The sequence below is a fragment of the Mandrillus leucophaeus genome, unplaced genomic scaffold, assembly GCF_000951045.1.
Source record: "Mandrillus leucophaeus isolate KB7577 unplaced genomic scaffold, Mleu.le_1.0 Scaffold798, whole genome shotgun sequence".
Lineage (NCBI taxonomy): Eukaryota > Metazoa > Chordata > Mammalia > Primates > Cercopithecidae > Mandrillus > Mandrillus leucophaeus.
The window spans coordinates 1,985,787-2,003,209 of NW_012108674.1; the positions used below are offsets into that span (position 1 = coordinate 1,985,787).

At 37.6% G+C, this 17,423-nt stretch overlaps 1 protein-coding gene across 2 annotated transcripts in view; it reads right to left on the reverse strand.

Annotated features, from left to right (window-relative positions):
* Window positions 1-17,423, reverse strand: part of SECISBP2L (SECIS binding protein 2-like) — a 57,868-nt gene that overhangs the window by 17,608 nt on the left and 22,837 nt on the right. Inside the window, exons 8-14 of one of the 2 annotated variants that reach the window (XM_011967298.1) lie at window positions 13,065-13,199; window positions 11,211-11,291; window positions 10,481-10,648; window positions 10,193-10,334; window positions 6,166-6,335; window positions 5,258-5,390; window positions 2,753-2,915 (exon numbers count right to left, since the gene is read on the reverse strand). In XM_011967298.1, coding sequence (XP_011822688.1) covers window positions 2,753-2,915; window positions 5,258-5,390; window positions 6,166-6,335; window positions 10,193-10,334; window positions 10,481-10,648; window positions 11,211-11,291; window positions 13,065-13,199 — 992 coding nt within the window. The remainder of the gene's footprint in view (window positions 1-2,752; window positions 2,916-5,257; window positions 5,391-6,165; window positions 6,336-10,192; window positions 10,335-10,480; window positions 10,649-11,210; window positions 11,292-13,064; window positions 13,200-17,423) is intronic. The other variant, XM_011967299.1, reaches the window with a different exon arrangement.

Here is a 17,423-nt window from a genome sequence, read left to right on the forward strand (position 1 = left end):
TTCATATATTTCATATTTCTTGGAGGCTTTGTTCGTTCCTTTTCATTCTTTTTTCTCTAATCTTGTCTTTACAATTTATTTCATTAATTTCATCTTCAATCACTGATATCCTTTCTTCCGCTCGATTGATTCAGCTATTGATACTTGTGTATGCTTCACAAAGTTCTCGTGCTGTTTTTCAGCTCCATCAGGCAATTTATTACGTTCTCTAAACTAGTTATTCTAGTTAGCAATTCCTCTAACCTTTTTTCAAGGTTCTTAGATTCCTTGCATTGAAGTAGAACATACTCCTTTAGCTCGGAGGAGTTTGCTATTACCCACCTCCTGAAGCCTACTTCTGTCAATTTGTCAAACTCATTCTTCGTCCAGTTTTGTTCCCTTGCTGGCGAGGAGTTGTGATCCTTTGGAGGAGAAGAGGCGTTCTGGTTTTTGGAATTTTCAGCCTTTTTGTGCTGGTTTTTCCCCATCTTTGTGGATTTATCTACCTTTGGTCTTTGATGTTGGTGACCTTCAGTGGGGTTTTTGTGTGGACATCCTTTTTGTTGATGCTGATGCTATTCCTTTCTGTTTGTTAGTTTTCCTTCTAACAGTCAGGCCCCTCTGCTGCAGGTCTGCTGGAGTTTGCTGGAGGTCCACTCCAGACCCTTTTTGCCTGGGTATCACCAGCAGAGGCTACAGAACAGCAACGATTGCTGCCAGTTCCTTCCTCTGGAAGCTTCGTCCCAGAAGGGCACCCACCAGATGCCAGCCGGAGCTTTCCTGTTATGAGGTTTCTGTCAACCCCTGCTGGGAGGTGTTTCCCATTCAGAGGCTCGGGGGTCAGGGACCCACTTGAGGAGGCAGTCTGTCCCTTAGCAGAGCTCAAATGCTGTGCTGGGAGATCCGCTGCTCCTTTTAGAGCCAGCAGACAGGAACACTTAAGTCTGCTGAAGCTGCGTCCACAGCTGCCCCTTCCCCCAGGTGCTCTGATCCAGGCAGATGGGAGTTTTATCTGTAAGCCCGTGACTGGGGCTGCTGCCTTTCTTTCAGAGATGCCATGCCCAGAGAGGAGGGATCTAGAGAGGCAGTCTGGCTACAGCGGCTTTGCCAAGCTTGATTCGGATAGATTTTATGTAAAGGATAAGTTAACCTAAGGACTATCAGAATTACTAATTATTAAATTCCTAAGGATATAAACCAAATGACAGCTGCTATTAGATAAAAACAAATGATTTTGGTAAAGAGTTACTAAAGATGCTTCTAGTAGGAAAGATACACGATTTCTAACTGAATGTCCTATTACCAACAATTCCTCCTCTGGGCTCGGATAGATTTCCGGGCATTGGCTTTCTCAGTCATAAAAATAAGGAGCTAGGTAAAATGGCCTCAAGGGTCCCTAGAGCTCCGAAAATTTATGGCTATGGAGGATGAACTCAATAATTAAACTGAAGCCAAAACCAAAGAGGTCATGAGGTAAAAATCACATGCCTCTACATCAGACAAAGCAAATGAATAGGGCTCTCTGTGAAATTATGTATGACTATAACATGAGAAACAGAAAGTCAGAAGTGTGAGGCCACTAAAGTACCTAATTTCTGGGATAAAGAAATCATCTAAGTATATACTTCTCCTGTATGCTCTTTCCATCTTTTCTAGTAATCGTCCCTCATGTCTACCATAAGCAGGTACTTAATAGGGAGAATTGGTGTTTCTTACCTATGAATAACCAAGGCAAGCAAATTTCTACTTTTAAATTATATTATATAGTGGGAAAATCTGTGCCTGTTCTTCTTTAGTGCAAAACAATTTGCAGTGGAATTTTTTGTATTTCTGTGAAAAATAATTAAATAAGTACAAGTATGACACTACTTCAGAAGAATATATATAAATGGAGAGACTGAGGAACATTTAACTGTCAAAGTATGCCAAATTCAAGAATGCAATCAGACTAGAACATCCCAAAATGCAATTTTCTTCATTCTTTTTTTCCTTTTTTCCTTCAAGCTATACATTTCATACATAACATTTCATCCCCCAAGTGTTTCATTTGCTCCACATCTGTGATTTGACATTTAATTAGCTTTCCAAAGCTAGGCAAGAAGTATTTGCTCAAAAACAATGGTAAAAGGAAACGGAACAGAATAAACCAAAGTAATTTGGACTCAGATTATACTTTCACCCTGAGATTCTTTCATATGTCATTTCTAAAGGTAAAATTAATTCATCAACATAAATGTTAAAATCTTAAAAATCCTTCAGAGCAATAACTGTTAAAGCTATCCACAGATGGGGTATCATATTCCGTGATCCCCCAGTTATCTCAATTTAAGAACTTAGAAATACTTGCACAAATAGTTTTATGTAATAGGTTCATTTCACATAACAGGGTCTTAGAAACCTATTATTAATTGATTAGAGTGATCTTTTGAAGGGACAACAATATAAACAAAAAAGCAAAAGCAGTTGTAGGAGGAAAACTGATAGTACAACATTTAATATATAAGATGTTAAGAGTCTAGATTTCTAGAATAGAAATACTATCTGATATAAGGAGAATATACTTACTGTCAAATCACTCTCACGTGAATACTAACAGCAGACAGAGGCAATGCTTTAAATAAATAAACTCAGCCGTTAAACAAAATCCGAAAGGAGTTAAAGATCTCTAGTGTTTTGTCTGCTCGACTCACTGAGTAACAATGACAATACTAAATTCACAACTACAATCAAGATCCTTAAACTATTCAACCTCAATAATGAGTATAAAACTTACTCTCTAAATCTTTTGCTGTGGATTTTGGTTATTGTTGAAGATGCCATTGGACTGCCTATTCCAGAACTAGCTGGAGAGCCTTGTGACACAGGTGTCATACAGTACGGAGAGTTCTGACTTGCTGGAGAGAGTGAAGTATCACTGGGCATGCTCAGTCCAGTATCTGTGGAGATGTGGAGTGAAGGGAAAAAATTTAGAAACTTCAAATGCTGAAAAGCTCTATGTTGATCAATGTAATTTAGAATGGCCGTTGTCTTTTGGGTCATTTCCAAATTTTCCAGAAGCTAATAAAGTGGGCATTTTTCATATCATAAATAAACATGTTCCATACACTAAAAAAATTAAATTCTCCTATTGTCTGTTGAAGTATACTCTTAGCCAGGTGAGGTGGTGCATGCCTGTGGTCCCAGCTACTCAGGAGGGTGAGGTGAGAAAATCGCTTGAATCTGGAAGTTTCAGGTCAGCCTGAGAAACACTGTGAGACTTCCATCTCTTTAAAAAAAAAAAATTCCTTCTCTCTCAAAAGTTAAGCATAGTCCAGAAGTCTCCACAGGGGCGAGGAAGAATATACATTATCTAAAACATGTATTCCTAGAGAATTTACATTAAAAAGCAAAAATCTGCACCTCTTAGGCCAGGCCTGGTGGCTCATGACTGTAATCCCAGCACTCTGGGAGGCCAAGGCAGAAGATTACTTGAGGTCCAGGGTTCAAGACCAGTCTGGCCAACATGGTGAAACCCCGTCTCTACTAAAAATGCAAATAAATTAGCTGGGCATGGTGGCACATGCCTGTAGTCCCAGCTACTCGGGAGGCTAAGGCAGAAGAATAGCTTGAACCCGGGAAGTGGAGGTTGCAGCGAGCCGAGATCGCGCCACTGCACTCCAGCCTGGGCAACAACAGAGATTCTATCACACGTACACACACAAAAAAATCTATACCTCTTTCCAGATCACATTACTCACTTCCTCATTTCTAGTTTTCCATCTATTTCTTAGAAATCTTTTTTTTTTTAACAATCTAAACTTCCCATTATTGCTGGCAATGACAAATTCTACCTCACCCTCTCCACACCACTCCTGATTCTCCAGGCACCACCCCGGTTTCTCTCTTATTTGGTCTTTGCCTCTGTGTTCAAGAAGCCACATTATTAAATGCCATTTCTTGACTCTACTGTCTCCTTCGTTTAGTTACTGCTTCTTTCCCAAACAGCCAAACTCAGGAAATTAGCTCGTATTTGTATATCTAGTCCATTAATTAGCAAAGTTACACATGGTTTTTTTCTTTCTTTCTTTCTTTTTGATACAGGGTCTCACTTTGTCATCCAGGCTGGAGTGCAGTGGCATGATCTCCACTCATTGCAGTCTCGACCTCCTGGGCTCAACCAATCCTCCCACTTTAGTGTCCCAAGTAGCTTGGACTGTAAGCGTAAGTCAACACGCCCAGCTAATTCTTCTATTTTTTTTGTAGAGACAGGGTTTCGCCTTGTTGCCCAGGCTGGTCTCGAACTCCTGAGCTCAAGAGATCTGCCCATCTTGGCTTCCCAAAGTGTTAGGATTATAGGCGTGAGCCACTGCGCCCAGCCCACATGTATCTTCTTACCTTCCTACTAGGCTGTAAGTTCTTCAACAGCAGGACCTGTCTACTATATATATATCTTTATTATATTCCCCAACGTCCTCTTGCTACTCTAGTTACTAAAATACATGGGGTAAGCATTCAGTAAACATTTGCTGAATGAATGGATGGATGATTACACCTAAAAACAGGGAATCATTAAACTGAGAATAAAAGCGAACCCTAAACAAACTTCTCTGGTGAACAATCCTTAGAAATCAACTCATTTTTCTAAAAACAATGAAACATTGTTGCTTAATCTACATGTAAACCAGATTTAAATGTGTTGCAAAAACTTGGGCAATAAAGATATACTAGCAGAAAAATCTTTCCTCTGTGGTGGTATAAATATTAGAAGAAATCTGTCGTTTTGCTAAGTTACCAATTGGAATCATGTGTTGCTACTTGATGTATGACACTGAATCTTACTGACCAACTAGATTCTGCTTTGCAATTGCATTCATTGTGGCATTGTGGCATATGTATTAATTCCACAAAAGCAAGAAAATCAACAAAAATGACTCGAAAAATAGCCCCACAAAGAAAGATAGCCAACAGTGTTCTGGACGTAAAAGAAAACAAAATGAAAATACTTGTGACAATTCCAGAGATCTCATGCATTCGTGAGATCTTAATTTTGAGGGTTCACTACAAATTCAGGATTTAAGCCTCAAAAATGTCATAGGCCTACTATATAACATCTGTCCCCTTCTCTTTAACCATCTCCCTACAAAAGCATCTTTAAAAGAAACCACTCTAAAAAATAAAGAGATTTATGTAAAATATGGAGCACATCTTTCAGTCAGGAGCATAACTAGTGACAGCTTACATATCTATTAAAATATTTCAGACCATTCCATGAGAAGAGGAGAAAGGGGGACCTCCTTACCTTCCTGGGAAACAATCTCCTGTGGCAAATCATCAATAAAATCTAAGTGCATTTCTGTTGGTTCCTCAGATCCCAAAAGATTATGGTCCACAGTTAAGCGCCCCTTCTTTTCCTCTCTTTCTTTTAAAATAACCTAAAAGTTATACCAGTCTTTAATTACTGATAACTCTTCAACTATGTACAAATGATGACAATATACATTAAACACAGGTATAGTAGTTCACTTAAACATGAACATGAGAAGTTTGGCTAACTGGCAAAAAGGCAAATGTTATTTCAGACACTGTAAGTTGAAGGAAGTACTGCATACAAAATAAAGAAAAGAAATTATATTATAGAATATACAGCTATCAAACCATACCCATCTGATTCTTTAAATCCTGGGTGACAAACTAGTTCCCAAAAAAAAAAAGGGTAAATTAAAAAGTTTAGAACCCAGGTCATACAGTTACACTTGATTGACATTCTACAGTTTTCAATTATCTGGAACCAAATTATCTCATTTTGAACCTCTTAACAATGGTGAGTTAAATAAAATATGATGCCCAATTTATAGATGAGACGGATGAGAGTAAAATGGTTGCCTAAAATGACATATAGCACTGAAGTTAGTACTGAAATCCAGGGCTTCTGATTCCTGGAGTCTAATGTTTTGGGATACTAAATATTTAACTTTTTTTTAACTTTATAGAAATAATTCATTTTCCAGGGTCCCGTTCTACACAGAAAGACAGTCATGATACTGATGATATCCTGAGCTTCTAATTAACACATTATCGTCAAGATTCATGTGTATGAAGACTTCTCACAACAATCTGTTAGCTAAGACACCACAACCTACTTTTACAAAACAGATTAAAATCCTTATTCATCTTATAAAATAAATATCCCACCAGATTTTGGTTTACCTTTTTAAGTGCTGTGGGTCGTTTTAGTTTTGCTATTTCCTTCTCTTTTCCTTTTTTTGCTTTAGAAGAAGTAATGTCCACAGAATTAAAGGATGTCAAACAGGGCTGACTTTTGGTTAAAGGTTTTCTATTAGTAGAGTCTTTAGTGTGAAAAGAAGCTGCAGTAACCACTAAAAACAAAGAGGAACATTAGTTTCACCATTAGGGCCAATCCCACATACTTTCAAAATTTCCAATGATAACTACAAAAACAAGAACATCCTCCTCCCATGGAAAAAACGACATCATAACAGTAGGAGCACTACACATGGCTAGGCAGTGTCCCTCAGATACAGCTTTTACCTATCCTTTAGAGACTAAGCCAATGCAATGAACCAATTTAGAGGTCCATTAGAGGGATAAATAATTAGTTCTACTCTACTATACAACCCTCAAACATGGCAATTCCTTGCAACTGGTCTTCAGTCAGAACCATTCTACCTTTGAAACTTCACAATGCTGCACTCGTTCTTATTCCTACTGAATCTGGTATTTGTCCTTATGTAAGATATCTTATCTATCACTTCTCTCCTTATTTCAGTTGGTCAGTAAAGAATGATGATTTTACCCACTCAGCTGTACTCAGTCCCATTCAGTAATTATTTTTATTTATTTATTTATTTTTTGAGACGGAGTCTCACTCTGTCGTCCAGGCTGGAGTGCAGTGGCACGATCTCGGCTCACTGAAATCTCTGCCTCCTGGGTTCAAGCAATTCTCCTGCCTCAGCCTCCCGAGTAGCTGCGACTACAGGCACATACCACCATGCCCAGCTAATTTTCGTATTTTTAGTAGAGACAGGGTTTCACTATGTTGGCCAGGATGGTCTCAATCTCTTGACCTTGTGATCCACCTGCACCAGCCTCCCAAAGTGCTGGGATTACAGGCGTGAGCTGCTGCACCTGGCCTCAGTAATTCTTTTATGTCTGGCTGATACCCTCAGTTTACACTGGCTTCTTCCAATCCTTTACTATTCCTAAATCCCCAACCTCAATCCTCTCACTCTAGCAGAGCTTTCCTGCCACTTCCCTGAGAAGATGCTATCCAATACAAACTTACAAACCACCTGAAAGGGGGTGGCAGACATCCTTACTCGTGTCCAAGGCTCACTGACTGTCTCTATTCTTAATATCCTATGTCAGTTTCTCTAGGATCTAACTCTATTCCTATACCCTTGCATCTTTCAAGTTCCTCCCCGACCCTTGACTTTTTTCTTGATCCCCTAATAAGATGCTAAAATTTTTCTGTCTAAAACTAAGAAAGGGTTTTTTAAAAAGACAAACCAACTAAACCCTTCCCTTGACTGACTTCCCTTCAAGCTAAGGTGCCATCATTCCCCTTTCCTTCCCTATTAAACTTCTAAACAGTTTTTCTCTCATTATCACTTTTCAAATTATTACAATTTGACCTCTGCCCAACCCATTCTCCTGAAACTTATTGTCAAGGTCACCTATAATCTTGCAATTGCCAAATATAATTCTCTGACTCTTCACTCTACTCTAGCTTTCTTCAGCATTTGGTACCAAGGACTACATCCTTTTCCTCAAAATTCTATCCTTGCCTTCTGTAACATTACACTCCTTTATTTTTCTTATTCTTTCTCAAATCTATGTTTCTTGTTCTTCTTCCTCTCATCCTTTAAATGTGAGCATTCCACAAGGCTTTGTCTGTGAACATCTTTTTCCTAATTTTTCTTTCCCCCAACAATCTGATTTCCACAGCTTCAACAATCATCTGTATTTGAAACTCACTGACTTGTAACCTAAACTATACATTCATAACTATATGCTAAATAGGAACCACCAGAATCTCCCATGCTAGCATTTAAAATACAATAGGCAGCATCTGCTCTTCCCAACAAAATTCTTCTATAATCCCTATCTTGTGTAGTAACATCGCAGCCCTTATCACCACCACAGTCATCCAAGACAGAGTTTGGAGTCATCATTGACCTGTTTCCAGATCCATCATATCCCTATAATCCTTCTTCATCATGATCAGTTTCATCCTTTTCTTGAACATGTGTATATATGGGTATACATATATTAAAAAAGATATATATAAAACAATATATAGTTATATAATTTCTAATAATTATATATTGACATTTAGCAACTGCTAAATATGTTTATATATGTATATTAACAGTATGTGTATATACAAACATATATTTAGCAGTATATACTGTATATATGTATATTATTACATATACAGTGTATTGTATATAGTATATATGCCATATATAACATATACAGTATACTGCACATATAACATATATACATTATATACCATATATGTATATAATATATACGGTACATACACTATATATGCATATAATATATATGGTATATATACTGTATATATGTACATATATAAACAAATACATTAACAGTTACTAAATAAATCGAAGTTGTAATAAGCCATCTGACGTATCACAGGTTAACAATCTCGTCTCCATAATAATATTAAACATTTATTGAGTGATTATAACCCGGATACTCTAAGTACTTTACATATATCATCTCATCTAATTCTCAAGACAATCCTGAAGCAGGTACTCTCACATTAATGTGAGGAAACTGAAGCACAGGAAGGTTAAGTAACTTGCCAGTGAAACACATGGAAGAACAGGATTCAAACAAAGGCAACTGGATTCCAGAGCCCCTGCTTTTAGCTACTAGGCCACACCCCTCCAGAACACTGCTAACTCAGTTTTATTCCCTACTTTTCCTCTTCAGTGAGAGATTACTGCCACTCTCCCCAGCTCAACATGCAAGTCTAAAGCTTTATACACATTCAGTACTATTTGTAATAATAGTTACTCAAAGCAAAGGTTGACAGTGGACTGGTAACTAGATAGGTTTAAACATTTTGCACACAGGTTAAAATTATACATTGTAATTTATCCTTCTAATAAGTAATAGTCCCTTCACATAGGATCAGAAGAAACACAAAATTCAATTTTGCCTCTCAGCATCGGTGCTGGTACTGTACATTGGTACCTTTCCTGTTCCTTTGTTCTATTCCTCACCCTCTAAAAAGACAATGAAAAGAAACGAGGGAACATGGAAAAGCTGAGCTCTAAATCTGACAAGGTTTGTTAAAATAGAAATTACTGTTTCAGTAGAAAGCCAGATCATTTTCCCATATACACACACACAATCTGATAAAAACCCTTGTTTGCAAGTGAGTTTTAAACTGGATAACGTAAGAAAGCCAGATTACTTGTGATTTTTTAAATTTCAATTTTGAAAAAGAAAAAAATTTGGGTGAGTCAAAATGCATACCAACTGACATTTACGCAGAGATCTAAAGAACCTGAGGGAAGCAAACTATGCTGATACCTGGGGAAAGAGCGTCCGAGGTAAAGGGAATAGCAAGCCCACGGATACTGAGCTAGGATCAGGCTGGGTGTGTCTGAGGACTGCTAACATGGCTAGAGCAGAGTGTGTTAGGACAAAATGGTGACAAAGGCAAAAAGGTAATAGGGTCAGCTAAAATATGGCTTTAGTTAGGAGCCTGGCTTCATGCCAAGTGAAATGAAGCACTATTAGAGGATTCTGAGCAGTGAAGTGATATAATCCTGCTTACATTTTAAAAAGGTCACTTCTTTTAACACAGACTAGAGGCTGGGGGGAGGGAAAAACAGGTAGTAGTAAGGAGGCTACTCAGTATAATATTATACAATAATGGGGGCTACTGTGGTGGCAGGAAATCTGGTGAGTAGTTAGAGTATGGATATGTTTTGCAGGCAGGACAGACAGGATATGTTAAAGGACTAGGTGTGGAAAGAAAAGGAGCATGGAGAATTTCAAGGTTTGTGGTTTAAGCTGACTTACTTAAAATACACACAAACACACATACATATATATACACACACACACACATACATATATACATACATATATAAAACTTTTAAAATTTCAATTAACAACATCTAACATGTATTACCAGAGACAAACAGCAAATTGCTCAGACTAATGACATCACCTGTATATGACAGAGGTCTGGTGTTAGTAATTTGCCGTGCTTTCATTGCTTGCTGTTGTTTTTCCAGAGCAGCTAACATGTCCCCCAAATCTAGCTGCACAGGTGTTTTATTCTTTTTTCCAGCTGCTTTTGATAAAGCTTCCTACAAAATAAATATAAAAAATTAATTTTTTTGTTACAGTATCAAAGTGTGGCATTTTAAGATGACTATATTTATCACTCCTTCTATTTATTCCATCGAACCTAGCAAGTAAACTATCACATTTGTTCATAAAAAGGAATATGTACCTGTAATTTTTTTTGCTCCATACTTATTTCTGAATATTCTTGAGCTGTGGCAAGGGCTGCTGCTAAAGCTTTCTTCTTCTGACTTTTTGCACGTTTCGGAACTGAGGTGGTAATGGGAATTGGAGTCTGAACTATATTGATTGGTGAGTTTTCAGGTAAATCATCCAACTATGATAACCAGAAAAAAACATTTGTTAGTGACCCCATAAAAGTCAATCATAAGGAAAAAGGATCCAGAATGTGGGATGTTCTGCAGTATAACTGGACTAGACTCTTCAAAGAATTCAATGTCATTACAGAAAAAAAAAGAAAGAATTCAATGTCATAAAGAACAGGATTTGACAGTGGGATCATTTCAGACTGGGAAATAATAAAGGGACAAAACAGCTTAATGCAGAGGGTGATGGTTGCCTGGATCCTTGAATGAAATAAAACAAAGTATCTCCAAAGTAAAATTTTGAAACAACTGGGAAAATTTCAGTACAGACTGTATGTTGCATGATGATACCATTTAATTAATGGTACTTTAGTAACAGAACTGTGGATTTCATAGGGAATTATCTTTGTGCAGGCTACGCTGGAAAGAAATACTAAAGATAGGTACTAAACACCATCTCCTGCACACTCTGCTGCTCCATGTGCCTTTACACTTATCTTTAATATTTCCCTTCAACATAGCCATTGTTCAAAAGATGTTATATTTTGCTTTTCTTTTTAAAGAGTCACTTACAACTTTAGAAGAAAGTTTTTGTTGAATATTCTCATCCTTAGCATTTCCATTCTCATTTAGTTCTTGAAACCCATCTTCATCCTGAAATATTTCACATTTTAAGTAAAAAGAGTTCAAGGCAAACTCCTAAAAAAAACTTTTTCTAATGCTTAGAAGTACTGAAAAATGAGGAAGTTATTTCTTGTATTCTACTACTGAACTATTCAAAGTCAGTCTTAAAGAGGAAATGTCATTTCTCACATGCTAAAACATAAACAATTTAATTATTCAAGGATGGCGGCATATCCACACATCTCCATTTTTTGGATTTCTGCACCTACTATTTCATTTTTATTAATAGTTCTACCTTCAGATGGGTGGGTAATTGAAAAGAAATTCAAACTGGATTTTATCACATTCAGATAATTTGAAAAAGTGTTTAATAGACAGCTTCATGTAAACTTTATTAATATATTCCTTGTTCTGCATTACTCCACATGATTGTCAATAAGGTTTAAAAAATTTTCCATTGAAATTAAGTTCTTAATATCTTCCTTTATCCTGAAAATTATATCTAGTATCTTTAAATATAAGTATAGAACCAATAGTACAGGTGAATACATGTACTACTATTGCCAGATCTGGATATATTGAAACTATTCTTGATAGAGTAATTGAGATACTCTCAAGTCCTTTGACTCAATTACTAAACTTATCTAACATATTATTGATTTTTTTTTTTTTTTTTTGAGATGGAGTTTTGCTATTGTTGCCCAGGCTGGAGAGCAATGGCACAATCTCAGCTCACTGCAACCTCTGCCTCCTGAATTCAAGTGATTCTCCTGCCTCAGCCTCCCAAGTAGCTGGAATTACAGGCACCTGCCACCATGTCCAGTTAACTTTTTGTATTTTTAGTAGAGATGGGGTTTCACCACGTTGGCCAGGTCTCAAACTCCTGACCTCAAGTGATCCGCCCCACCTTCGGCCTCCGAAAGCGCTGGGATTACAGGCATTAGCCATCACACCCGGCATATTACTCATTTCTATCCTCTGACCTCAAGTAAGTTTTCTAGTTTAATCTCCATCTATTAACTCGTTTAATAGAATTTATGATCCAACCAAAATGAGCTACTCAAATGAGTTTCCAGAGATATGTGGTGAAAAACATCTTGACACATACAAATTCTACTTGTTCTTTAAATTCATTTCAAATGTTACCTATCCTGCCACAAACCCAAAGTGACCTGTCTCTGCGCTCAACTCTAACCACACTCAACTAAGTATTAGGTGTGTATATGCCTACGTTCTCCTACTACACAGCAACGCTCCCGAAGATAGCAGGTCTGTTCACCTTTATGTATCATTCAGAGCACCTTACTGCACACATATAGACCACCAATAAGAATCTGTTCGATGAATAACAGTGCAATTAGGATATAAACTGTCTATCAGAGAAAGTAAAACATCTTTCCTCCTCCTCTAAAACTCTCCTGGCTGACAGCACAACTTAAGTAGATTGAACTACTCAAATCTGAAAAGCCTTTCAAATGAATTGAGTAACAACAAAAATTAAGTGAAAAAGCTCCATACTAAATAAAGTCCACATGAAATCAAGTTCTACCTCTACACATTACCTCAAAATGGTGAACACACAGGACAAAAATTTATAAAAATAAACATCAGTAAAATTAATGTTAGATTAAATATATATAACCAAGACAAAAATGAGTTAATACTTCTGAGTAATTTATAATTTAATACTAGAATCACATGTTAAGACATAAAAAGTATTCATAATGTTCACAATGTAACACATTAATTTCTTAATGGGAACATTTCCTATAACAGCTTACAAATAGAGTTTGAAAAAAATACCTCAAAATATAAAGACTCAGAATTAGGATCGCTTCTATGGGATTGACTAGAGCTTAAATGCTTATTATCTGGTCTCTTTTGCAAATTCTGTCTTCTTTCTGAGGAAGTACTGTGTCCTCGGCATCTGAATCCAACCTAAGTAAACCCCAGAGGGGGAAAAAAAAATCTAATTATTTTTAAATAAATGTTTCACTCAAGTATATAACATACTGGCAGAAAAGTACGCACAAGTGTACAACTCAATAAATTTTCACGAAGTGCATCACTTATTTTAAAGATCAAGTTTCTGACAAATAAGGTACTTATAAGTAAAATAGAAAAATGAGACGATTAATGCACATTACTTTTTTCCCCTCGACATGAATATTTATTAGCAGCTTTATTCACAAAAGTGAAAACAGGAAACAAACCAGATGTTCTACAGTGGGTGAACAGTTAAACTAACTGCGGCAGATCCAGATCATAGTATAGAAGTCTGTATCAACCACAAAAGGGAATAAACTACAGTACTGATAAACTCAACAACCAGAGAACCATGGAAGTGAAAAAGGCCAATCCCAAAGACTGTACAAAGGCATACAAAATTATTGAAACAGCAGAATTAGAAAGGGAGAACAGGTCAGTGAACTCTAGGGCATAAGGAGCAGTTGGTGTGGCTATGAAAGCCAACAGGAGGGTCCTTGTGATGATGAATCTGTTCTGTGTCTTGACTGTATCAAGGCCAATATCTGGGTGTGATATTGCACTTTAGTTTTGCAAGATATTACCACTGGGGGGGAACTGCATATTACTTACTTTTTTTTTTTTTTTTTTAGAGACGTGATCTTGCTCTGTTGCCCAGGCTGGAACGCAGTGGCTTGATCATAGCTCACTACAGCCTGAACACCTAGGCTCAAGTGATTCTCTTGCCTCAGCCTCCCAAGCAACTGGGACTACAAACACATGCCACTATACCTAGCTAATTGTTTTATCTGTAGTTTTGTAGAGACAGGGGTCTCACTGTGTTCCCAGGCTGGTCTTGAACTGCTGACTTCAAGCAATCTTCCCACCTTGGCCTCTCAAAGTACTGAGATTAAGGCATGAGTCACATGCCTGGCCTTTTATATTACTTTTTAAGTTAGGATCTTACTCTGTCACCCAGGCAGGAGTGCAGTAGTGCCAACAAGGCTCACTGCAGCCTCAACCTCCTGGACACAAGTGATTCTTTCACCTCAGCCTCCCAAATACCTAGGACCACAGGTGTGCACCACCACACCCAGCTAATTTTTTTATTTTCTGTAGAAGCAGGGTCTGCCTATATTGTCCAGGCTGGTCTAGAATTCCTGCGCTCAAAGGATCCTCCTGCCTCGCCTCCCAAAGTGCTGTGATTACATGCATGAGTGACCGTGCCCAGTTACTCTTTAACTACTGTAAGTTTTCTCACACTTGCAGTTTATTTTTTTATAAAATAGATAAAACAATTAGGAAAATTATTTAATAAAAATCTTGTTTCCAAGATTTAAGAGAATAAGCTTTTCATTCAATCACATAAATTAGTATTATTATTGTATGTTATGAACTAAAATGTTTCTATGTCCCAAAATTGATGTACTAAAATCCTAACACTCCCTCTGCCCATGAGATGGTATTTGAAAGTGCGGCCTTTGGGAGGTGATTAGGTTATGAGGACAGAGCCATCATAAATGGGATTAGTGACCTCATATAAGGAACCCCAGAGACCTCCTTCACCCCTTCCACCACGTAAGGACAAAGCTAGAAGACAGTCACCTAGGAACCAGGAAGCAGGCCCTCACCAGACATCGAATTTGCCAGTGCCTTGGACTTCCCAGCCTCCAGAACTGACAGAAATAAACTTCTGTTGTTTATAAGCCACTGAGTCTACAGCATTATTTTATAGCAGCCAAAACAGACCAAAAAATCCCATTAACAAATCTGCAAAATGTTCAATTTTCATGTGGGCAAGAAAAAAAACATTACGCATTCTAAGACTCTTAAGACATTTCAAGTTCCCTCTCTTAAGTACCAAATGCAGCTAACAGAAAATGCCTCTCTTAACCAGGACACTTAAAAGATATGAAAAATATGATCTTCAGTAACAGCTACTCCAAAATTCTAACAACTGCAAATTGGAAGCAGACCTGGAGAGAAGGTGCTGGTACGCAGGCCTTGGATTCTGAAATCAAACAGATGCACACAAAGACCTGGAACCACCTGAATTCTTACGCTTGCTGTTGTAAACCAGAATTAGTATATATGCATTAATGGTGTTACAAATAGTAAAACTATTTCCTTTAAAAACAAATGCAATCTGATTCTTACACTTCGAGACATAAAGCACCAGGATTAAATTAAAACCCCCAAACTAATGGTCCCAACAAAGTTCACGTGAGCCAAATGTGCAAGTATTCCAATAAACTCATTAATGAATCAATAACCTCATGACATCTAAATACTTTTTGTCAGCTCTTCTAAAAAAGAGTTTTGTTGATAGAAAGAGGGTATACTGAACAAAACAAAGCAGAAGCTACAGCTCTGAATATATATTAAGATTCTTAAATGAGTAGCACAAAATTAAAAATTTTAAAGTTTTCATACCCCACTTGCAATAATAAAAAGGAAAAAAATATTAGAAATTACCACTATGTACAAACTTATTTAAGGAAAACTTTGCAACACTTCCATTTGTTGACTGACTGATTGATTGACTGCTTAACTGGGACGGGGTCTCTCTGCTGCCCAGGCTGCAGTGCCGTGGCGCCATTATAGCTCACTGTAACCTGAAACTGATGGGCTCAAGCGTTCCTCCCACCTCACTCTCCCAAGTAGATAGGACTATGGGTGCATGCCACCATGCCTGCCTTATACCACTTTTCTAAAGAACACCAAAAAATGATTCAAGCCAGGTGCGGTGGCTCACGCCTGTAATCCCAGCACTTTGGGAGGCCGAGGCAGGTGGATCACTTGAGGTCAGAAGTTCAAGGCCAGTCTGGCCAACATGGTGAAATCTGGTCTCTACTGAAATACAAAAATTAGCCACGCGTGGTAGCAGGCACCTGTAATCTCAGCTACTCAGGAGGCTGAGGCAGGAGAATCACTTGAACCCAGGAGGTGGAGATTGCAGTGAGCTGAGATTGTGCCACTGCACTCCAGCCTAGGCAACAAAGACTTCGTTTAAAAAAAAAAAAAAAAAGATTCAAAAATAGGAAGACATACTGTTTTTGCATAGAAAGATGACATATCATAAAAGGTAGCTGATTCTAAGTTTACAGATTAATTTAAACACCAATGGAACAGAATAGAAAGTCCAGAAATGGATTCCAATATATTTGGGAACTTATTAAGTGATAAAGGTAATTAAAGTCAGTGCAGAAGGGACAAACTTTTCAACAAATGGTGCTGGAAGATTTTAAAGTCACTTCGAAAATACAAAGTAGGATAATATCTCACATCATATACCAAGAAAAACTCCAAATGGAATAAATATTTAAATGTAAAGAAACAAGGCCATGAATATACTAGAGGAAGAAACAAGCAAATTCCTTTACAGCCTTGGAGTAGGGGCAAAGCTTTTCCAACTATGACTTAAAACACTTTAAAAGCCATCAAAAAAAAAGGACCAATAGAGTCAATTTATAAATACAAACTTCTTAACTTTTTTTTTTTTTGAGACAGAGTTTCACTCTTGTTGTCCAGGCTGGAGTGTAATGGCACAATCTCGGCTCACCGCAACCTCCGCCTCCCAGGTTCAAGCAATGCTCCTGCCTCAGCCTCCCTGGTAGCTGGGATTACAGGCATGTGCCACAACGCCCAGCTAATTTTGTATTTTTAGTAGAGACGGGGTTTCTCCATGTTGGTCAGGCTGGTCTCGAACTCCCAAACTCAGGTGATCCACCCACCTCGGCCTCCCAAAGTGCGGGATTACAGGCGTGAGCCACCGCGCCCGGCCTTAATGTTATTTTAAAAATAAACTCTGCATGGCAATAATCATGATAATAATGAGCAAAGTAAAAAATAAAAAGGAAAACCTAGCAAAATATTTGCAACTTGCGTTACATATTAAAGACTCCAAGTAACTTCAGGAACTTGATAAAAACTTGATCAAACTGATTTTAAAATGTACCTCAAAAAAGAAAGAAATAGATCAAGATTCAAAAAATGAGCAAAGTATAGGATCAGGTAAGTTCACAGGAAAAGAAGTAAATACCAATGCTCCTTAAACACATGGAAGAATGATCAACTACATTAAGACATAATTTTTATCTAACTGGCATACACCCCAAATCCTGAAAACACACTGTATCTGAAGCCGTATGATACTAGGCACTTTCCACATTGTTGTTGAGGATGCAGACTGATACA